Below are 24,201 nucleotides of genomic sequence, written 5' to 3' on the forward strand. Positions count from 1 at the left end.
TATTTCCAGTTTCTGCTACTTTACACTTCTACTCTACGACATTTCAGAGGAAAACACAGAACTTTTTATGAATTTTACCAAAAAAAGGAAGGTCAGAGCAGATAACATGAGACAGTAAAGGTCTAAATATATGAGGAATTATTGAAGTTATGGTTAATAAATAATCAGAGATGCAATTGTGTGGACTTTTTTTGTTCATCAAATGGCAATCATATATAGTTAGTGACTTTCTGATTTTTTTTTTTAAAAATCCCTAATTTTATATTATAAAATTATTATAGAAAATGTTTATTCTCAAAACGAGTATGCAGTGTTAGTATTGTAGAAAAAAAGTCACAAACTTAACTTAAAGATACATTATTTTTTTAAATCACCTTTTTCTTTAATGATCTGTGTGCTCTTGGACTCGTAAGTAACCTAGCGACATACATATTATTATAAATATGATTGATAACTAGTAGCATATCTACTCTTCCATTATGTATTACATTCTATAGTCATTCTCTCATGGGTAAACTACATGTATGACAATGCTGCACACACATGGACGGACACATCCTACCACATCTAAATGGTAGAACACGTTAGGAAAATGAGTTGCTCTCTTGCCATTTGTGCTTTCTTCAACACCATTACATTCACTGGGTTTACGTAAAAACAACAAAAATATATTTTTAAAAAACAGCTATTATATATGTTACATGTTCGTATAAAATATATTACATTCTACATACCAAATCATTACAAAGTGGTCATTAATAATACTAACATGGAAATCAAAAAGTGCTTTTTCAGTATCATTCGAATTGTACAAAAGCTGTATATATTTACAGGTGATGTATAGAGTGGTAGTGGTTGCTGTGTGTTCAGTCTCATCTCACAGGTAAGTATCACATGTGAAGTTAAGTTCAGTCACAAAGACAAAAGGTCAAGCGCTCAGGTTGCTTACACAATACACCAGCCGAGCGACCGGTGTTCTTTTCAGCACCCTCCCTCTTCCTCTCTCTCAGTTCATATGTCTTTTCTTTTCAGCCACATACAAGATCTCACAAACTCTTACTCTTTTGCTCTCTGCCCTACACTCTGTCTGAATACTGAGGTATGTGGTTTGACTTCACAGGAAATGGTCTCACATTCTTCAAATCTCTTGTCTATCCAAGCAAGACTACAGGGAGCAGGTGGATGTTGGTACAGGCAGGGGGATGGTGGAGGTGAGGTTTAGCAGACAGTATGGTGGGGTGACAAGGGGGTGTCCAGGGTCTCAGTAGGTGACAGATCTGAACTGGAGCTTTTAAACATGGATGAGATGTGGAAGGCCTGAAAACACAGAGAGACAAAAACTGGCACGCCTTAGGACTTCAGCAGACTTTCACATGTGGACACGCACTGATGGACAAAAATGAGCAGGCAAGGTATACTGACCACCCAGTAAGCAGTGAGGGCTCCCTGTATGTAGCCTGTTAGTACATCAGACGGGTGATGCCGGTAGTCTGAGATGCGGGTCAGACCTGTGTAGATTGCCAGCAGAACAAGGAAGAACTGCAGTGCCGGCCTCAGCAGCCGAGCCCCACGCCATGTCAACCGCGCCTGCAGGTAAAACTACACCACAAAAACAAACAATGTTGTTTAGTTCATTGAAAAATATGGTCACCATAACAACCTTTAGTCTTCCCACCAGTCCCAGTCTTTATGAGTGTATTTCACTATCTATTAGCAAAAGCGTCTTCCTGTTTCCTAATCTCCTGCTCTTTTAATTTGCCATTGATGCTCTTTGCCGTTGATGCAAACTCAACACTCCACAGTTACCGGCATCACTTCAGAGTTACGTCAAGTCTGTACCCTGCTGCGATGAGTCATGCTTTAAGAATTTAAATAATTGTTAAATGATTGTTTTATTCCAGATGCGGCAGGATGTATTTAAATATGAATACAGACAGATAGGTGACAAGCTGATGGGAAAAAAAGAAGAAATGTGGTTTGATGAGTAAGAAAATTATGTAAATTGTCTGCTATGGCTTTCACAGCCACCTCATCTTAACCCAGTCAAATAGGAGTCTCACAGTGCTGTCTAACACCAACGCATTAGACAGAACATCAATGCATCAAATGAGGGAATATGTTCCCTCATTTGACTTCCAGTAAAGTTAACAGACCTTGAGAATCTCTGACAAGCAGCACTGAAGCTGTTTTGGAGCGTCTTGTTGGAACAGTACCTTACTGTGTAAGTTTTATCTCGACTTTGTCTCCCATCTATCTCTCCTGTTTCAAATCTAGATTCCTGAGATCCACCATGTCAGATGTACAGAAATCAGCGCATTGATTCAGCTTCTAATGTCTCCAGTTGTGACGAAAATGAAGATGAACAATCTTGTTGTTGCATATTGGTAAATCAATAAGTCTTTCCCCTTCTCTCGCTAATTGTGGTAGAGCAATACGGAAACATGGACAGGAAGTGTAACAGTCGGGGAAAGTAATCACAGATAAGCAAGCTAGGACTGCACGTACACATACAGAAATATGTACTGCAGTATGCACACTTTGACATATGCAGGCACATGCGTGCACAAACACAAGCTTTCATATACACATATAAATGCAGGAGCTCACACACACACACACTCATACAATAGAGGAGAGCAGTGAGGTGGTGAGGCGAGGTCACACTCCTCCCACAGCAGAACAAAGCTGTCTCTGTTTTCCCATTTCTCCATTCAGTCCTTCTCTTTCTCCCTCTCCTCTTTCATTCTCTCGCTTTTTGCTGCTAACTGGACTGATGATGGGTCCCTGTTTCATTCATTCTCTCTTTGCATTTTATGAAGAGATGGTAATTGGAAATTGGAAAGACAGTAAATCGGGTTTGCCAGGGTTTGTGTGTGTGGGAGTGTGTGGGAGAAAATGTGTGAAACAGGGAGCAATAGACAGAGATACTCACTGCTAAGTAGAGCATTGTGTACATGGCAAAGGAAGCATGGCCAGAGAAGAAGGACTTCCTGCAAAAATGGAGAAGTATTTAGAATAACACAAAACAAAAGTACAATTTATAACATGCATAAAAAAAACGCACACACACACCTGGCCTCCTCCTCTAACCGGTGGTCAGGCTGGCGGCAGTTCACTGTTGCAACGTAGCTTCCAGGTGTGCAGTTGAGCGACGCATAAGTGACACCACACACAGACAGGAAGTGTGGTCGCAGGCGACCCACGCTCAGCTTGGCCATGTTTGTCAGTGACTGGCCTACACAGCAGCCGAACAGGAAGCAGCCCAGCTCCTTGTACAGACAGGACACATACAGGTTCCTCACGAAGGCCTTGGAGCTGACGCCTCGGAAGCGTACCCGGTAACACTCCCCGAGCGCAATCTGGAGGTGAACACATAACCGCCATGTTACATTCTCCTCGAGATGGGACAAGGTGAACAAATGGCTAACAGACTGACTGCTATGACAAGAATGATGTGTACTCACTGTGAGGCCGGTGATGATGATGCCACCAGCGATGAGTAGTTCATCTGGGATGGCCTCTCGGTGTAGATAAGGATAGGTGATGCTGGGGTCCCCGCAAATAAAGCCTCTCCTGTAAGGACTCACTGCCTTCAGCTCACACGCAAAGAAAGGGATGGAGGCTGCACAGGATGAAAAGGAGGAGGAGGGAGATGAAAGCACATGAGATGTGATGTGATTTGATATCACAACAATCTTAAATGTGAGTACAGATATTACTCTCTGTGATAAGATACTGGAGAGGATGTGTGGGAGGAGTAAAGAGGACCAAAACTATGAGGCTGAGAGAAGGTGATGCAGGAGAAGAGGAAAGCGATCTGAAATTGTTTGGTACTACTGTCAATATGACACCCGTGGTTCTGTACCAAAGCCAAAACAATACTTTTCTCAAAAGTTTACTTTAATGTTTTTCTGTAAAACTCTTTTTTAACCACAGTATGTCTCTATGGGTGCCAATACTGGTTGGTGGGTCAGTCCGCTGCTTTGGTCTGGCCTGAAATATCTCAACAACTACTGGATGGATTGCCATTAAAATTCAGACCTTCCTGACTTCCTCTGTGCTTTGTCTAGTATTTGGTTTAAAGTTCCTGCAAAACCAGTGACATTACTGTCAGCCTCATCTGTACTTTGTGTTTCGAGCTAACTAGTAAATATTTGCATGCAACACAAGGTGAAAATAGACATTTACCTGCTAAACATGGGCATCTTAACACTTTGACCGTGAGTATGAGTATGTTAGCATGCTGATTTATTACAAAGCACCACTTTCCTAAGTACGGCCTCATACGGTCACTGGCATGACTGTGGACCCTTAGTCTTGTTTTCAGTGATCAAAAGAAGCCAAACTTCTCAAATTCTAGATGTCTAGATGTCAGTCTGAAACCAGTAGAATTATGATTTTAATCTGATCAAAAAATTAAAGGAGAATAAATGATACTCAATCTTTGGACACATTTCAGTTGGTACCAAAAAAGTACTGAGGTTCAGTATCCAGCATCAGTGCAGATAAGACTAAGTAAAAGTCACTAAGTATTCGCTTAATCACAAATGAAAGTGATAAGACCTAAAATCAAAAAGAAAAAAGTGGGTAACAGAAATTTGAGGCTTTAATAAGACTAACAGGGAAGATAACATGGGGGGATTGGGAAAAGGGGAGAAGGTCAAACGAGGAGTAGTTTTACAGCTAAAACAAGGATGGGAACCTGGATTTTTCTCTTGAGAACCTAACTAGTTAGACAACTATTAGGAATGTGAGGGTCACAACACTGTTCCACTGGGACCAAAGAAGCTCAAGCAACTGCTGAAAGCTCCCATTTCCTGACTGAATACAGGCTGAATCCATTGAGACTGGAAATAGAAGAGTAAAGCAGGCAGAGCTCAACTCAGATTGAGTTTGAACCGCGTGTGCGTGCGTGCGTGTGTGTGTGTGTGTGCATCTCTGTTGATGAGGAGAGAAAGGGGAGTTGTTTGTGACTTCAGTTCAACTCTCTCCTACAAAACAAAGAGCAAATGCCGCAGCAGTCCAGAGCCAGAACCAGTCTCACACTGTCTCTGTTTGTCTCAGGGTGTCCCTCCCTCCCTCCCTCCCTCTCTCTCTCTCTCTCTCTCTCTCTCTCTCTGTCCTGCATGCCTGCACACACAGAGTAGAGAGAAGGGTGGGAGAGATAGAAAGAGAAAGATTTCTTGCAAGGCCCCCTCCCTTCTGCACATGTCCAATCTGTTGTTAATACAGACTACCTCTCCATCCAGCTTTTTTCAATTAGCCGACATTACATAACCACCCTTCTGTCACATATGGGGGAACATGGGCGGGAGGGTCAACAATTATGGCCCTGAACACACACACACACACATATACACACACACACACACACACACATAGCGCTCATGGATCGTGCATTTATTTATTTATACCAAATACGATTCCCCCATGGCCTGACTCTACCCTGAGAACTGGAGGTTGTCATGGAAACAGTAGAATTCCCTGGGCAATGCACGAAGCAGCTGGCACGGAGAGCTCGAGAGCGCGCTCGAGTGGAAAAAAAAACATGGCCAGAGATATACATGTTGATGGAGAGAGCGAGAACTTAAAAAACTTTCTTTCTCCCCATATTTTTCCCCCTATTCTTTCTTTCTCTCTGTCTCTTTCTTCCCAAACCTGGAGTGAACTAGCTGCTCGTGTTCTGCAGGCCCACATGCCTGATCAGCGTGTCTGAATGTAGCCGCTGTCTGTCTTTGTTGACTAAATAAAAAGAGACGGAAACAAAGCGCAACAGAACCCAACATGGATCAAGTTCACCCTCACCAGTAATCCTGACTAGGAAGGAATAACAAGTATGTAGAGGATTCCACCTGTAGTCTAGCTGAAAAAGAAATGAATGGATGCCATATGAAAAGTGTAACTAGGTATTTGCATAGTCTGCATAAATGCATACTCACATATTTCATGCATGGATGGTCAAAGTAACTGAAACATAATAAAATGCAGTCCAGTGCAAACAATAGCCTAAAACCACGTGACCCCAACATTGGCTATAGAGTTGTATGAGAAGCAGTTATAAACTCACAGGTAAGCTGCTGTGTTAACGCACTGCTATTTCGTTGTAAATCATTTTGTTGTGCAAGTGTTTGTAATGTACACCTTCCCGGTCCACTTCATACATCAATAAAGTGTTTAGAGTTATATTCAACAATTAAAATAACAAATATTACGCAGCTTTGCTGTATATTTTGGATATTTACCAAGGAAGAGGCACAGGAGGTCTAAGCCGACCAGAAGTTTTCTTTTGGATAAAGCCGGTCCTGTTATCTCTATCAGTTTCTTCCCAGTGCCGTTCTCCATCCCCATCCCTGTCGCTGTGGTCAGGCCGCTCTTGTTGTCCGTCAGTTTAAGCTGGAGGTCCGGGCTGGAGACGGGCACACCGGCGCTCTGTTGCCCAAATTTATCCAACATGACGATTGGCTCGGAGTTAAGAAAAAAAAAAAGAAGAAATGGATGTATGTTGGTATCACAAACTTGGGAGAGCCCTTGAACTACTCATGAGCAGAGCTGCAGAGAGACTGGAGGCGCAGTCCGCCAATTGCCAGGGTATTTAATATGCTCCCCGCAGCACGTGTTGCTTAGCTGTCAAAGTAAGGTGTCTTTTTTACGCATTTTTAATTTCATCACAGAGTCTGCAAGGCTCGTCCTGACTCGTCGCAGGGAACCCGTCACCTTGAAGATATGCACCACGGCGGCGCGGAAAACTCCAGACTGGTTGCGAAACAGACACCCGAGGATAAGATCTCTCTCCCTCTCCCTCCCTCCCTCCCTCACTCTCTCTTTCTGTGTCTGTGTCTCTCGCTCTGTCCGTCCATGAAGTAGTTTAGATCAAATCAGGGTGTGAACAAATTCCACGAATTTGTAAAAGCATTGAACGCATCATCCGTCGTGTCACCGCTGATACCGATGAATCTGGGAGGTATTTCTTCATCCATCACTGTGCTTCACCTTTCACCTACATTTTTATTCATCGACTTTAATTCAAAAAGTCCCCGAGTTTACCAGGAACAACTAACGTAGCCTCAGCATAACACTTTACATCGTAACTCAAGAATTACTAGATACTGGTTTGATGAACCAGTATCTGATTACTCATGACTGTAAATCCCTCATCTTCTTCCTTGTCTTCTTTGAAACTGTGGTTTCATGGCACATAGCAAATAACTGTTGCTCTCTTAAAGTGGATGTCAGTAAAAGTGAACTGAGGCACCACTTTTAATGTGGTAGTCTTTATAAAGGATTTATCTTGTAAAGGATAGTAATGTGTAATAAATACATCTTTTACCTATTTTATAGATCAGCCATAAGCCAACCTCTGTCCTGTGTCAAACTTTTCTGTTTGGTAATGATGTCATTAAAGGATAAATGTGGTCATCCATTAATAAGCTGTTATGTCATTTTTGGGTCCAGATCCTCTTTTTCCCCATTTTTTTTAATCAATGGTTAATAACTGATCTATAAATAACTTGTAAATGATTTCTTAACCATTGACAATTTGGGAAGTACACTCGCTTGCTTACATTCTCTTGCTGAGAGTTAGATGAGAAGATTAATACCACTCTCATGCCTGTACAGTAAATATGAAGCTACGGGCATTAGAGAGATAGCTGAATTTAGCACGAAGACCAGAAGGGGGCAAACAGCCGGACTGGTTCTGTCTGAAGGTAACAATCTCTTTTTTTTTCCATACCTACCATCATCCACAGCCAGGGTTATGTACTGTGCTGGACTATTTGCCGGTTGTTTGTAAACCTCACTGACAGTTAATTACAAATTATTAACTATAATAAACACTGAGGGCAAACAAATTTACCTTTGACATTGCAGATTTTGCAGATTTTGCTGTATCATTACTTCATGACTGATGATTCATGATGTTGCCATTGCTTACTATTTTGGTTTCTTCCTCAAGAACGTTGACAGCATCAACTGTCAGGCAGTGAATTTATGTTGGAAATCAAACATTAGTTCGTGAATGAAATAAACCAGGAGCAGCAGAATTTCCAGAGGGTTTAAATAATTTTTAGAGCACATTTACACTAATATTTGCTCATTTTTTAAAATCACATCATTGCCACCACTTTGCATGAGGGACATATACTAGCCTGCACATAGGGAAGTAGTAAGTGTCAGTTAGCACAACAAAAAGGTGGCATCAAAATATCCAACACACAAGAACAGGAACAAAACAAAGCAGAGGTCAAAAGCTTCACGCTCCTCCTGTGAATTTTTTACATTTACCAATGAAGAACCGCAAGTCTCGTTCTTTTCATTACATAATGCGCTGCCACCTACTCACCTGGGTACAAGGTTGCTGAGCTGGGCTGAGGGAGATCAAGGGATGACAAGGATAAGGAGCGATGGCGGGAGCTCACTGTGACCCTACATCCTACAGGGAACAAAGAGAATTAAGTAAGTATTGCCACCTTTTTGTGATAGCTTGTTGATACTAAATTTTGGTATAAACCTTTTCCCGGTTTTTAATAAACCTCTACACAAACTGATTTTGTATTATGATCTTGTCAGCCAATCCCACCTTTTTCCCCCCCTTGTGCTCTTCTCTTCTTCTATTATTTCTTCTCTTTTCTTTTACAGTGAAGTCAGGAAGCAGGTAATTGATTGAGTGTCTCAAGATAATAATGTTCAAGTGTTTTCATTAACAATGAGGTAAATGAGACACAATAGTTTCCTGGTGTAACAGTGTCATAAAAAGCAAACAAAAAAACAAAAACGAAATAGAATTATTATGTGGAAAGGCGTTGTAATTTAGTTCTATGATAAGTATGGAGAAGTCTGTGTTTGCACTTATTCTGACAATGTCTCTGCAGTTCCAGCAGAGATTTTAGGACAAAAGGAGTTCTCTGTTATAGGGGGCAGTATAAACGCTTTTCATTTGTTGTTCAACAGTTTTCATTTGACTCCTGTGCTGATGGTCTGCGATTTTAGTTTTCATTTCCGCATGTAGAAAAACAGAAATAGAGAGCGAGAGAGCGGCAGAGAGAGTACTTGTAATTCTCTGAGTCTGGAGTGAAAATAGAGTCAGTGACTTCCCAGTGAGAAATCCCAGCACATCACATTTTTTTTGTTTTTCTTTTTCTTTTGTCAAAAAGGCCAGAATGTAAACCTGACCACAGAAAGTCCACCTGTGGATATGAAAACTATACGTGTGTGTGTGGGTGTGTACAGGTTTTTCTGTGGCTGTCAATATTTGTTTGTAAACCATCATTGTGAGGGCATTTTAGCTGGTCCACACAAGTTTATATTGCTTCTTGAGGGTGAAGACTTGGTTTTAGGGATAGGCTTAGAGTTGGGTTAGGGTAAGGGGCTAGGGAATGCATTATGCCAATGAGAGTCCTCACAAAGATAGTAAGAAGAAGAGGTGTGTGTGTGCGTGTGTGTGTGTGTGTGTGTGTGTGTGTGTGCGTGCACGCATTTTGATGAGCCATGAAAACATTAAAAACTGCATAGTTCCTGTTCAGCTTTTCTCTGGTATTTCATCATTTTCAGTAAGGGAGACATTTTAAGTAACATTTTAAAAATGAATACATTCCTCCACATGACACATCACAGCACCTCGCTGAGAAATGCTGTGTGTCACTTCCTGTGATGAAAGGTGGAAAAGCACAGTCCCGGGAAAATGCTTGATTTCTGTCACCAACAAGTTTGATAAACATCAGCAGGACAACACATATAATATAATTTATCACAAACAAATAAAATACTCCAGCATTGAGAACTTGGCAATATAAAGTGAAAGCATATGGCAGCAATCAGAAGTGCAGCTGTTTCTTGGTAAGATTAAACTTTTTTTTTTTAAAAATGGAAACATTTGAGCAATTGTATGTGTTTGTTTCTGACAGCGTTCCTCTGGTTTGTACATGTGTGGTCAGTTTCATTAGGGAACAGACGATTATGGGATTTTTGCCCTGCAGGAACATATGACCTTCTACAAAGTGTCACTGGCAATGATGAATTTCTCATTTTCTCTGTTTCACGCTGACTTCCCCATCTCTATCCCTCCCACACAGAAAGAGTCCCTGTATTTTTTTTCCCATCATACCCTCAGAATTTTCTCTGTCATTCCTTGTGATATTTTAACTAGTCAAGCACTTCTGTAATACGCAAAATTCATGAGGTTAGATTATGTCATACAGGAAAACAAAATGAAGAGGAAGAAGTCAAAGTCTGTCTATTGCAGTATCACAAACATTGCCTCAATGAGCTTGACACACCTGCTACAACAAAGGTTTCTTACTCAGCCTAAATTCTCTACGACAATGAAAAAACTCCCCCCAGAGAAACTCAGCACATACAGGGAAAACATGGCAGAAACCACAGGAGTTCCCCCTCCCAGCTGGAACCGTACAGTTGGATGAGAATGTAAAAATTAGACAAAATAAGCAGAAAGCTGTGATAGACAATGAATATGTAATAAATAATTGGAGGATGCACCATTTGATGACAGTGTCAGGGCAGGAAATCTGGTGGAGTAGGATGAGGACAACCTGCTACCAATAGTTATAAATGCACTGATCAAAATATTAAGGACTTCAGTTGGAAAAGAAGTATTCTGATAAATGAAACAAATCAAAAGGTGCATCATTACCTCTGCAACGTAATGGAGTAAAACTATAAATAAATATCTCAAATACTGTATGATGTCAGTACAGCCTAGCTAAAACTAATACAGTCTAATATAACTGCTGTTGAACTGTATTGTGATATATAAAGAGGTGTTTCTGTTTTGTAGCCCATAATGTGGTTGGACAAAATAACAGAAACACCTGTTCATATAACACAACACAATTCAGCAGCATCACAAACTGCAGCCTCCAAAATGGGTGTAGAGTTAAAGCTCTGAACATTTGAATTCAGAAATGTTTACTGTACGTGCACAATTGGTGTTAGTGTTTGACAGGTTTACCAGTCTCCGCAGAACAATTAGTTGACAGCCTAAATATATCTTTGAGCCTTTGTCAGTGATTGTCACTTCCTGTCTCATGTCTGTCTCTACATAACCATCCACTTCCCTTTCAGTAACAAACCACAAACATTCCCTTAACATTTTTCTATTAACAAACTGTGCAGCGCTGATCATCTGATTGTGTTTTCATCAGCGCAAGCATTTGAGAAAGAAAACCACAAATCCCAGTGCAGGAGGTCAGAGCTGATGCAGGAGGGAAGGCCCTCGCCAGGTATTACACCAGTTGTACTGTAACACTGGTGATCACTTCATGACTTTCTTTCTTGACCAACTTGACCCAGGTTGGGCATTTTTTAAGGCTGATATCAGTTGGAAGATTTTGTCTGTGTCAGTAAAGTCATGGATCATTCTTTGCCGTATTATTCCTCTTCTTACAATAATGTAAGGTGTGACGTTTAAGGGCATTTATACATCCACCAGATTTTGGAACACTGACTGCATGGATTTGTCCCCGTCCAACCACAAAAGCGTTCATGCATGCGTGTACTCATGCTGGAAGATAAGGCCTGGCATCACACTTAATCCAAAAGGTGCTGAATGGGGTTGAGGTCAGGGCCCTGTGCACCAAACTCTGCAAACCATTTCTTTTTTTCTGTACTCAGACTGTTGTTGCCACAAACCTGAATTACAGGAATACTGCTGTAACTAAAATTTCACAGTAATGCTTATTCTACATCTCGGTACTTTAACACTCTGACTGTCACATGCTCAGTGCTTACACTGCAATTACTGCGAGAAATTCAAAAAAAAAAAAAAAACTGGAGAAACTTTGTTTGTCTTAAGCTCTCCCCTACCCCCCACCTCTCTCTCTCTCACTCACTCACTCACTCACACACACATACACACAGCGTGGGGAATTCCCTGAACTGTACCTTGATAAGATCAACCACTCAGTGGCTGACAAGGGTCTGAGCAATGAAAAAGAAAATAATAATAATAATAATTTCCCTACATCCCTATGCCCCCAGCCCCTCCACCCTACCGAAACCCATCTTTTATCTCTCACTCGCAGTCTTTCTCTCTCTCTCTCTCTCTCACACACACACACACAAAGGGGGATTCCAGTATGATTTTGCACAAGCAGAGAAAGATTCTCATTTGATAACCGGTTGGCACGTGGTTGTGCCAGAACTGCGCCAGGTAAACCAGGAAGGTGACGCTGCGAGGTTTTTTTTAGACTGATGATGAAAGACACGTCACTAACAAATGCGCGTGTCACACACGGCTGTCCTCTCCTCTGCATTTACTTTCCCACTATGACAATTAAGTTCAAATACACATTGTTCACAGACTATCGTCATCTCCATTGTGCCACTTTTGCCAGCCCCTGTGAGGTACAGAGTGGAGAGGGGAAGGTGAGCCTTTGTTTGGCTGTGTCGGAATGTAGTCTAGTGTAGCCGGAGGCAATGCCTTTCGTCTCCCTTTCGTTTTCCACCGCATACCCTGCCTTCGGAGCGCACTTGCGCAATAGCAGAGAGAGCTGCGGAAAGTCTCGCCGTCTCGTTTTCTCACCTCCTTTACAAGCAGTGAAGGAGGGGGGCGTGTGTGAGGAGGCGAGAGGGAAACCCATGACTTCCGCGTTTTTCCTCCGTGTCTGAAACTGAGCGCACAATAGGGCTATGGCAGCCTACGCTATAAAAAGCCACAATGGTGCGTCCAGTCACAGCATTCACCTCAAGACCCGGACTGGGCTGTGTGATATCCAGGACTATCTTGTGGAGATAAACCACCGAACAACTGGAGCTGCACAACTTTCAAAGCTTGAATTTGAACCTTAAACTTTTCATAGCCTGCGCTGAACCCAAAATCTGGACGGTGTGAACTCTCTCCCCGAAGCTCAGACACTCTACTGCCTACTGATGGGAAGCCAAAATACTGAAATGGACGTTGAGTCTCTGCAGAAGACGGACCGTCGGCGCGGAAGCTGCCTGGACGCTTTCTTCGTCATGTCCATCGTTTTTCTGTTCGTGGCGGTGACAGCTGTGGCCGCCGGCGGAATGATTGCTGTGATGGACCTGCAGTCCAAACTGAAGTCCTCACCTCAAAACTTTATGTCTGTGACCGGAGTCTCATCGTTGACCGGACCTGACCCAATGTACAAGGTAAACAAATTACTCCTATTATTTGCACAAACTGGGAATAATGAGCTTTTTTCTTTTTCTAGTGTGACCCATGTCCTCTGCACATTTTAATAAACTTAATCTTTTCTGTTTTATCAACAGATGCATAAATTTGCCTACCTCGAAGCCAAGTCAAGTAAGTCTACTTTACTTTGCTAAATACAAACATGTAACATAAACTCTCCTCATTGATATTTAAGGATAGATTATAGATTATACATTATAAAAGTGATTCCTAAATAAATAAATAAAACAGTTGTCTTTATTCCGGGGCATAAAGTACGTAGCCCAGCTTCCCGGCTTTTTCTTTTTGGAGACAAAGAGTAATTTCCAAGAACCTGCAAAAATAAAAGTGAGATGAAAAATGTTTATGTATAATTCTTCATTGTGCCAAATCAGTTTAGACTGAAGGCAAGTCAACACCAGAAAGGAATGCGACTGAATAGCTTGTTGCTGGACTATGTAAACATAAACTAAATGAAATGTGTTTGTCTCCTCCCGCAGATGAGTTGAAGAACTCCACCATGCAGTGGACTCAAGTCCAATACGGTGAAGGTGTGTCTCTGGGAAAAAACTATGTGTTTGACCCAGAGCAGCATTCGCTGAAGCCAGAACAGGCGGGGGCCTACTTCATGTACGTTGATCTCAACCTCACCTGCACCTATAGGTGCGAAGCAGGCCTCCTCAGCGTGCATGTGGGCAACAAGCTCACCTGCGAGGTGCAGCTTCCAGCCGTGTCAGATTCAACACCAGTGACCAGGAAATGCTGGACAGTGAGCAAGCTGGACGGGGAGAAACTGTTTACTCAGATGACAGTACCTGAGGACGGACTACAGTACTGGAAACTGGAGCTGAACGGCTCAGGACTTGGGATGTTCCTTGTGGACTAATATGGACATTGTAGTGCTACTGTTGTCATCAAGATGCAAGTGTACTAGTGACCCGTGGGTCATATCAAAAGAGCAACACCAGTTTGTGTTTTCTTTGAGTCCGAGCAGGTGAAAATGAGCAGGCACTGGTGCCATTTTCAAAACCAAAGGTGAAAGATGATGAAGCTTAGCAGGATTTTCAGATGGAATCTCGGGTGAAGTTGCAGTTATGGTAATTCAGACAGGCTATGGAAAAGACTAGACACTCATCTCGTTCTGTGTAAATATGAATATGTGTTACTCTGTATGTGATATATTTATTTGGAGATATTGAGCTATTTATGTACTTATATTTATAATAATGTTGCTATTTTGTATTTTCATGTAGATACCACTACATTAGTGTTGATGTGCAATATACTGCGCCTTTAAGCAGCCTACATTGGGTTACATGTGACTTTATAGCTCTGCATTTATTTTATAAATATCTTGGAGCATAAGGTTTTTTATAGTTCTGTTTTCCAAAACCCCAACAAGCACCTCAGGGATCTCGTTTAGAGCGACTGTAGTTAAGCAGAGTCATTTAATCTCTTCTGGCAAATGATGAGTATAGTAGTGAGTAAGACTATGCACTCAAAATAACATTTGCAGAAATAAGGACCAAATGATCGTACTGTAATCAAAACATGACCAGAATTCCTAAAATATCTTTTGTATATGCACTGAATTGACAAAATGTTTTATAAGTCCTATGGACAAACTACACGTTGTTAAATGTTTTTTTTTTTTTTTTTTAATTGTAATCCATGTTAAACATGGATAAAAAACAGGGATATGGAGAACACGGAGTTCATCATCGTATGAAAAGTAGAAAATGACGAGTGTGAAAGTGATTGCGACAAAGTTTCAAGTGGAATATATGAAGAGTTTATAGGTAAGGGAAAGTTCCCTGCTACGCAGTCTGTACCGGGAACTGGACGTCTACATCACTTCCTGTTTATTTACCATACAGTGCAGTTTAGAAAAAAATAAACTGCGTGGGCGTGCAAACAAATGCAAAAAAAACTCATACCTCCTGCATTACACAAACCCAAGGTGTCAAGTGAAAATAAATATAATCTGTTATTATATGAGTTGTGGCTTTCATTTTGTCAGCGCACACAGAAAGTGGAAGACAGACAAATATTTGGGTCTAAAAGAAAATGCTGAATGCAATTTGAAAAACTGTACTTTGATTTAATTTTTACTTTTGGAGAGAAACATGACAAAACGGGATCTGCTTTACCAAATCGTTACGCTAATATTTACAAGTTATTGTGTCTGGCTTTGTTTATAGTATGTGTGTGGGTGCATGTGTGTGAATGTGTGTGTGTGTGTGTGTGTGTGTGTCTGCTCTTCATACTGCATTTATTTTCTAAACGGCAACCTACCCTCCAAAACTACTGATTCCAAAATGAGATGTTGTTTGTGTTCAAAGATAAACATCAGTAGCATGAGATTCAGTTATTTAGATTCTTTACTCAAGGCAGCTATAATCAATAATTTTACACTAGCAATGTATTAAATGATAAAGTGAAAGAGGTCACTGATAGTGATGAACCTAAGGGGAATTGGACTTACAGTCTCCAGGTGTCCAGAGACATCAGTCCAAATGAAAGATTATGCTTCCCTGTAACTGCTGGATGTGTAAAAAAGCAACTACTTACCAACTGAACTTCAAAGGGTGCTCTTTTGCTTGCATTGTGCACGTGCAAAAGACGCCACGTGGGCGCGCAGTTGCACACGCATGTGGGTGGGTTGATTCCTATTCACAGCAAAGGGTCCACGCTGTTCGACTGACCTACAAGTGGCGGTAATGTGCCAGTAAACACAGCAATGCACCAGGAAAAGGCAGGAGCAAGACTGCAACCTGGTACACATGGATGTGAACAATGTGCCGTTTGACTGAAAATGCTTTGCAAACGTTTTAAAAAGTAGGAAATGCCTTTAGCACGTTTGTTTTACCTCAAGGACACACACGCACACAGTGCGAGTAACACTGAGTGTAAACACAGCTTTTGTGTTTTCACAAAAAAACGCCACGGCGCATTTCAAAATCTTGCTTTCTTTACCTCCGTGTTTACTTGCTAGCGCTCTTCTTCTTCTTCGCTGCCTTTGTGCCCACAATGCAACTCACCGAGGGCCGTAACACCTGCGCGCGTGCACGCACGTTCTAGTGCGCGCGCCCGAGACAAATAAAACGTGGCCTAACGACCCCGTAGCGTTACCAGAGATTAGAAACTGCACAGAGGACCTTTAAATGTCTCAAGTAAAGGTGCTCACCATGGAGACTGGCCCACGTTGAGAGTGTGTTTGTTATGGAGATTATATTATATTGTTTATGAGTGCTGAGGCATTTATGTGTAAACAGCCTTTTAATGTTGCAGCTTGGTCAAGCTGGAGGTAGTTTGAACTATTTTATACAGGTAACCGCTGGGTAGTTTAACCTAGAACAGTGCATCATATTTTATAAGCTGAGCACATGAAATGTAGCCTGTGTAAAATATTGTATAATAGAAACAAAATTGTCCTTAAGTACAGCACTTGTGCAAATACCCTTGACACCTTCCAACACTGCAAGGAATGAACCACAACAACGCCACAAGTTTTTTTTTTAGTTTGCAGAGTTTTCATGCTCAATCTGCAGAAGTATTATCTTGTTTGTGTGTTTGTTTCATTTACATGCACACATCTTTATCTGCACACATCTTCATCTGCCTCTCAGGGCAGGAAATGACCTAAATAACTCAGTGGCATCTGAGGTCAGTCTTTCCATTTCTTTAAAACAGTGTCAGTGGTGTAGTTACCTTTTAGTCTACCTGTCTACACGGTTTCCTGTGGTTCCTCATTTTTGTCAAGTGCTAATCATGGTTTGCTTTTTGTGTTTCTTTTTCCACCTTAATACCATGCCAGAATGCCTTACTGGCTGCTGAACTCTCCTTTACTTAGCATCTCCGTACTTCTACGTGTCTTTTTTCCTTTTGACACTGCTGCAGTGTCAGTGTGAAACTTTCCCCTGTACATTGTGAGAACAGCTTAGTCAGCTACACTGAGCTCACCACCTCAGTACTCCTTCCCCCCCTTCATTTGCTCCTCAGTTCATCCTTAGTCAACCACATCCTGCTCCTCTCTCTCTCTCTCTCTCTCTCTCACACACACACACACACACACACACGCTGCCTTGCAGCAGTTTGTAAATGTTGTGTATTTGTAGGTCTGTAACTATGTTATGTTGGTTGCTTATCTGCGGTTTGTCTCAGTGTGCATTAGGTATCCAAGCCAGTTCCAAACAGTCTTTTTGTGTGTTTGCACAGTTTAGTTTGTGAGCAGAAAAGAATATTTCTGATCCTATCACAGATCATCTGATTAAAATAAACTTTCATTGACCTTATCTGATTGAGATATGATCCACCTTACACTTGTGTTTGATAAGAAACAGTAATTTATTCACACAACAAAATATGTAAGAGTATCAAGTAGAATTATATAATCTGAATATCAGATACTTTTTATATTACAACGATTTGTTGCTTTGTCATAAATGATCCAAATAAATTCATGAAGTACAGTATATATTAGATCATATACATTGTTTATATTATATCTATAAAATTTAACACAGCATATGGCGTAAATTAACATGTAGAGACATAATACATCTGTTCACAAAGTGGGACATACATATTTCTCGATGTTTCTAAGGAAATATCATGAAGGCCCCCATGAAGTTTTCCTCAAGTCCTGGATGCAACTTCTGTATATTCTCCAGTTTGACAAAAATTTTGTCTCCTCTCTGCAGTTGGAAAATCCCAGCCAGGAAACTGTTCCACAGATCTTCCCCACCTGTACTCTTTGCACTTGTAGGTTTTGGGGTCCGGCAGTGGAAACTGGGGGAAACATGGCAGAGGTATCACAAAACAAACTCACCACACCATAATGAAGACAGCGCTCAACTTGCATTAAGATACACAGAACTGAAGCTATAAGCAGGTTTCACTTTAGTAAGCACATGTGCAACAACAGAGGAAGGAAGTAAGGAGTGGCACACTAACCTTTTTGATTTCATAAGTTCTATAGGTTTGCCGTAGGCACTGGTGTCCTTCATGACTTTGTGCTGGATAAGCAAACACTCCTCTGCAACATTAACTTGCACTTTGGAGTAGAGGTAGTAGTAACCTTCCTTCTCAACCAACAGTCGGCCTTTGTCGTAGCTCATGTTGCGGGTGATGGCTTCGCCACCTTCGTGTAACCACTGCACCACATTGTCCTCCCCTACAGGACTACTGGAGCCTGAGATAAAGAAAAGATAAATGAGTTGTATGGACAAAGACAATGAAAAAGATGAGTTAAATTCTGCCATGTAGGTCATATACAATATTCGGGTTTGAATGTCGAGAGGGCGCTCACCCATCAGGTGCGCAAAGGGTTTTTGTGGAACCTGCTGCAGGCGTGGCGGCTGTATGTGGATCTCATTGGACTCTGATCAAGAAAGCAGGGTCAGATCAATCAGTCACACAACCAATCAATCAACCAGAGGCTCAATCAATATAAAAATCACACATCCGAATTTACATGTGAGCTTTTGCATGTTAGAGCTCTGAGATTCTGAAAAAAAAAATAAAATCTGACTCTGAGGTCTTGGTTACAATACGTTATCTTATCGTTTTAAATCATCATAGTTGTTGACAGTTGGTAAAGATGAAAGATTAATTCCTCTATCACATATTTGTGTCTTTTCTTCTCAGAGAGCCTCCTATGTACAACATGAGTATAATAAATTAACATAACAGAGAGTAACTCAGTACCTCTAGATCCCACTTGACTCAGTATGGTGCCGCCCTGAAATAGAAACAAAATAAAAATTCAAAAACCCATCACACATCAGGCAGTGTGACAGCGTAACCCATGAGTCAGCACCCAAAGATATGTGGACTATACACCTTTGCTTACCTGCTGGCCAGATGATATGGGATTGGACAGGTTCTGGTTGAAAGGATGAGATCTAGAGAGGGAAAGGGCCTAATGTGACAGGAAGGAAAAAAAAAAGTGAGTCATAAAATCTATGTGTTTGCAAACACGCAAGTGTCAAAAGTTCAAGAGCATGTATGAACATTTCTGTTAGTCATCATCTTAACTAGCTTTAGTTCTTCTAAATGACCTCTTATGGTTTGATTTTTGACTGCACTGCATATTAGGACTCCGTAACACAACAGAGGCAGGTGTGAATAAACAGTGTTGTGAAACTGTCTTAGAAAAGTGAAGCTATATAGTGGATTTGCACTTGAGAGAGAAAGTAAAAGGGAAGTGGAACTAGAGAAGAGTCCATTTGACACATTCGTCATTATCAACCTGTAACTTACAGAGCAAATGATGACCCATGTACAAATGTGTTTCGCTGCTTGTGTGTCTGGTTATGACGTAGACCGAAAAAGGGAAATTCTGGTAAAAAGTAATTTCCAAGCGACACACACATACACACACAATCACACGCAGACATTAGCCTCACCTCTGTTTTCTTGTACAGACTGAAGATGAAAAACCCTTGCACAACAAGTCCCAACATGGTCAGTCCCACCATCAGGAGTAGAAACTTTTGGCTTGCTCCTGCCCATCTCACTTTCTTTGTGCTGGGCATGGTGGCGTAATTTGAATGACTGTCCACCACAAACACCTGGGGGCAGGTACCCACGCCGCCCTCTGCCATCACACTACTCCTGGTACGCTGGGATTAAAGGTCGAAGGGCCTGATGTGGCGAGGAAAGGAATACTGAAAGAGACGGGGTTGGGGTTAGAGCAAAGAAACAGGGAACAGAAAGGCAGAGAGAGAAAAAATAGGCAGTGGAGAGACAAGAGAAACTAAGAAATAACTGACAGAAACAGACTAAGAGTAGGACATGAGACATAACCTCAGGCATTTTGTCAACTCTGCTTACAGTAGATGCGATGCAACCTGATTCTGAGAAACAGTGATTTCTACACACTCTAACTAGTGCAGACACATAAGAAAAGACAGCTGTGGCAGGACCAGTGAATCAAAAAGAAAGAACCTATTCTTACATTTTGTTCAAGGCAGTTTTAGGGAGATTACCTTGGATTTAAATGTGCACGGGATGTTCCTCCACAGTTCAGTCAACCATCCAGCAGCACACTCACTCCTTTGAAGCTCCCTTGGGATATAATGGCAAAAAAAAAGCCAAACAATTCTTAAACACCATTAAATAAAATAACAATGACAATGTTGTCACTGTTTTAATTTCCCTAGATGTCTCACTGTGTGAGGAAAAAAAAATCCTCTCTCTGCACCAAATACAGATTTCAGTCTTCCCTCACCTCGTGTGTTCACTCGCCTGCTGTCAGATTTCAACTAATATTGCTTTTCAAGCAAGCTCATGTAAGGAGGAAATGAAGATGACATGGGGAAGAGGCAGAGAGAGAGAGAGTGAGTAGTGTGCATGTGAGTGTGTGTTGGACACTCCCTACATCTACTGAATAAAGTTGTCGTCCCTCAGCTGACAGTTCCTTTTCTCTCTCTTCAGTTTCTCAGTCCTTGTGTTTCATGTTCTGCTGAACACTTTTGGTTTGTCTTCTCACTGTAGCCACTTTTGGTGTCTGTTTCTGAGAAACTTGCACAATTCCTCTGGCATATTTTTAATCCTACTGAACCACACAGGGTGATGTTAAACTCCATTTCAGCCTTTGTGACAGCAAAGGTAATTGTGGAGGCTGAGTTTAGAGGTTAAGGCGTTAAATTCACACCTTTACTACCCACTGCTGCTGCCACAGTTTTGCACTATCACCCACAGTGGAACTTAACAATTGGTCTGTGCTTCAATCCATTAAAGTGAGCCTCAGTGTGATACGTACAAAGTCCCTCCACAGACCACTGCTTTCTCACATATTTGCCCATATATGTGTTTCCGGTGATGCTTTGAGCAATATTTGTGTTTTGAGGAACTCACAGTAGTCGTCTAATTTCAACTAAGAAACCTGCAGTGATTGACAGTGACTAAAGTGCTGCAGAGACAGTGAAGCAGACTGCAGCTCAAGGGTAAGGCCCGATGTGGCAACACTTTTTTTTTTTCATGTTTTCCTCTCGTGCTTACTGTAACTGCTTTGTTCAAGAGTTGCTACACTTTGAGTATTCATGTCCTCTTCCTTTTTAAATTTTGTGTGATTTATCAATACTTGTTTTCTGTTTTAAGGAACAATGTGTTTTTGCCTGCTTTGTCATTCTTGCAACACCCCACCACTGAAATGTTTTTTTATTCACGTGTGCACAGCTGAGTAAAAGTAGAGACATGTGCCAGTCACAAATACTTTCCTTCTCTCTTTTTTTTTTTCATTAATTCTTTCTTAAACCAAGTAGAGTGAGAATTACTTTCTTCTCTTTATCAAACAGATTGTCGTTTGGGCTGTTTGTGAATATTGATGTTACATGTTTTCTTCCTTTTTACATGTTTAAATGCTGTGTCAAATATATTAAAGAGCCAATAAAGTATCTGAACCACAAAAAAAAGATGATTCATTCTTGGTTCTGCTTGAAACTCGTGCTAATTTGAATCCATTCTAATTTTTCTCCTTTATTGTAGGAGGAAGGCAGTTTAACATGAAAGACTCCGTATGTTGAAACTACTTTACATACACTCTTATACTCTGTCTTACTTACCACCCACGCACATACACACAGACACACTATAAACTCCTACTTCAAACATATTCCCACACGCACACACAAATGCAAGCTGTGTTCAGTGGAGATAAAGAAGTGGGAGGACAGACGGAAGTCCACAGTCATGGTGGGCTTGAGTGTGGTTGTTGCTTGTTAAATACAAAGTCAGTGAGGCAAAGATGGACCTAGCCATGGACACCCAGAGGTGACAACACAGAATGATAACTGTGAATACACAGTTCCTTAAATTATTTGTATGAACTGCAAAACATAAAAGACATATTCATGGAAAATGCTAAATAATCAAATTTTTAAAAAAAAATCTAGGTAACCTGGGTTTCCCCATTCACTGGCTCTTAATATTTTTTTCTCCTTACTTTCAGTCAAATCATTACCTGTTTCCCATTTTTGTCATACATTTCCCATGTTGCTCTCAATTCCCATTTTACACACATTCCCCCAGTGCCTCACAAAATTTGCAAAGTTTCTTATTTTCCTCACATTTCCCGTTTTCTTTCTTATTTATATGATAATGAGAATGATTTGTCTGTGGCAGCGACTTGTTTCAGTCTGCGGGTGTCTAACATTAGTACAAAAGGAACACAGATTCTGAATCTGCACTTACTGAACACTGCTTTGAACACCACAGGGAGAGAGCTTGCACTCTGGGAATAGCAGAGGTGAAACTAATAACATCCATTACATTTCAGTGACTCTGGAAGCCATTGCAGTGAACCCGCATGCACAAGACCAAGACCTTAGCTGGCACTGGATTGTATCAGTGGATTGTTATTGGTTATACAATACAGGGCACTGGTGTAAATAATAAAATTAACAATGGCTGAATTCCATTTAACTGCTTCATTTTCAGGGCCCTGGTGTTCTTCATGCTGTCATACTGTCATGTCTCATAGAGACATGTGAACAGAAATGAGTCATTGTTTCCATTATTAATAACACCTTTGCTGTTCGTACTATGACAAGTCAAAATGTCTGGTGTGAAAAAGGCCTATTGAGCACCTATCACATAGGGAATAGTGAATGTAAGGACAAGGGAGGAGTGAATAATGCTTGGGAAAACAATGCTGAACAGAAAACCTGAGAGGCTCTTGTGTTCTCATTTGCACTATCTGTACAGATGATACAAGCAGATTAACACAATCTGCAACAAACACAGTGTAGCTGCACCATTATGCTTCTGCTCTTTCACACTCTAGTACAGATCCATTACTCAGATTTTCATGTCTCAACAGGGCACAAAGCTGCAAGTAGTACATTTAACAATGCGTAGGTTTTATGTAGGTGTCAGCAGCCAAGCATTCACAGTAACAGTAAATATTGTTAACACTTGCCAATGAGTGTACCTGAAACAGACCTGGCTATCATTCATTTTCATAGCTGCACTGAAAATTGTCCTGTCAGAAAATGACAGTATTGAGTTTGTTTGTTTGTTTTATGCAATACCTCATCACGACCTGAAATCCTGTTTACTGGGCAGTGATGAAATAGCTACTGAAGTAGACATTGGCTTGACAGTTACTGTGTAAGCAACATGAACTGAATTAAAATCCACCTTAAAGCAACATTATACAACAGCTTCAAAATCATTTTGATGGTGCACTGACTTGTAACATGGAGAATGGTGCCTCTTTCATTCCTACTCTGTGCTCTACATGGCTGTTCTTGCACAGCGTAACCTGGGTTTACACAAGATGTGGTTAACACTTTACAGCAGAATGTCATACACCACCAACTACGGGTCCTCAGCTAGCTATAAGAAGAAGCTAGCTCCGTATTCTCAGTATGGACATCAAGACAGAGGTGAAGAGACGAACTCACCGATGTACTGGTCATCTGGTATTCTCTGCATTGTGCACCTGGGCCATAAAGTGCCCCAGGTTTACTATATGATTTGGCTCAATATAATTTTTTTTTTCCCACCACTTAAGTACAGTATCAGCTGTGATAAGTCTTCTATCCTCCATACTGTAACGCTTCTCATGTAGAGGACAATCTAGTTTAAAGACCTTTGTTAATTTAGTTTAATTTGTATGGTCGTTTGTTGTAAAGCTTTCATTTTTTCATGTCATGTAATTAACACATGGAAAACCTAATTGTGACACAGCAGGAAAAGTGTGAGGTCGCGAACAACAATTATTTCTGTCATGTGACAATTAGTTGCTTTTAATAATCAGTTGACTGTTAGTGTTACATGTATAATTTGTCAGAAAAAAAGGCCCACCTTGATTCACTGAAGCATAAGTGAACATATTGTTGTCTGCTGGCAGAATAGTCAAAAATCCAAAGAGTCTGCTCTCATAGAAAACAGACAAACTAGCAAATACATTAAATATTAGATCAGCAGTGATATGGCAATGAATAAGCTCAGGTGTGATAAATGCATGCCTGAATGAGGGTTATGTGAATTTATGGTGAATAATAACCAATATGCGACATGTACTAACTTTCCCTTGACCA

At 41.0% G+C, this 24,201-nt stretch overlaps 3 protein-coding genes across 3 annotated transcripts; 1 reads left to right on the forward strand and 2 right to left on the reverse strand.

Moving 5' to 3' along the window:
* Positions 1–102: 102 nt before the first annotated feature.
* LOC121180993 (phospholipid phosphatase 3-like) lies at positions 103–15,855 on the reverse strand. Its single transcript, XM_041036726.1, has 7 exons — positions 15,722–15,855; positions 6,243–8,431; positions 3,465–3,622; positions 3,073–3,359; positions 2,933–2,990; positions 1,423–1,599; positions 103–1,317 (listed from the first exon to the last, which is right to left on the reverse strand). The coding sequence occupies exons 2-7, from the start codon at positions 6,451–6,453 to the stop codon at positions 1,219–1,221; spliced, it is 990 nt and encodes a 329-aa protein (XP_040892660.1). The 5' UTR covers positions 6,454–8,431; positions 15,722–15,855; the 3' UTR covers positions 103–1,218.
* On the forward strand, positions 12,408–15,143 carry LOC121180994. The gene is made up of 3 exons (XM_041036727.1): positions 12,408–13,128; positions 13,249–13,282; positions 13,651–15,143. Exons 1-3 carry the CDS (start codon positions 12,886–12,888, stop codon positions 14,034–14,036), a joined length of 663 nt encoding a protein of 220 aa, XP_040892661.1. The 5' UTR covers positions 12,408–12,885; the 3' UTR covers positions 14,037–15,143.
* Positions 15,856–17,484: 1,629 nt separating the features above from the next.
* On the reverse strand, positions 17,485–20,459 carry LOC121180741 (tumor necrosis factor ligand superfamily member 14-like). Its single transcript, XM_041036367.1, has 8 exons — positions 20,385–20,459; positions 20,143–20,221; positions 19,561–19,821; positions 19,005–19,073; positions 18,860–18,893; positions 18,462–18,533; positions 18,107–18,344; positions 17,485–17,941 (listed from the first exon to the last, which is right to left on the reverse strand). The coding sequence occupies exons 3-8, from the start codon at positions 19,756–19,758 to the stop codon at positions 17,752–17,754; spliced, it is 801 nt and encodes a 266-aa protein (XP_040892301.1). The 5' UTR covers positions 19,759–19,821; positions 20,143–20,221; positions 20,385–20,459; the 3' UTR covers positions 17,485–17,751.
* Positions 20,460–24,201: the final 3,742 nt, after the last annotated feature.

The sequence above is a fragment of the Toxotes jaculatrix genome, chromosome 4, assembly GCF_017976425.1.
Source record: "Toxotes jaculatrix isolate fToxJac2 chromosome 4, fToxJac2.pri, whole genome shotgun sequence".
NCBI classification, from domain to species: domain Eukaryota; kingdom Metazoa; phylum Chordata; class Actinopteri; family Toxotidae; genus Toxotes; species Toxotes jaculatrix.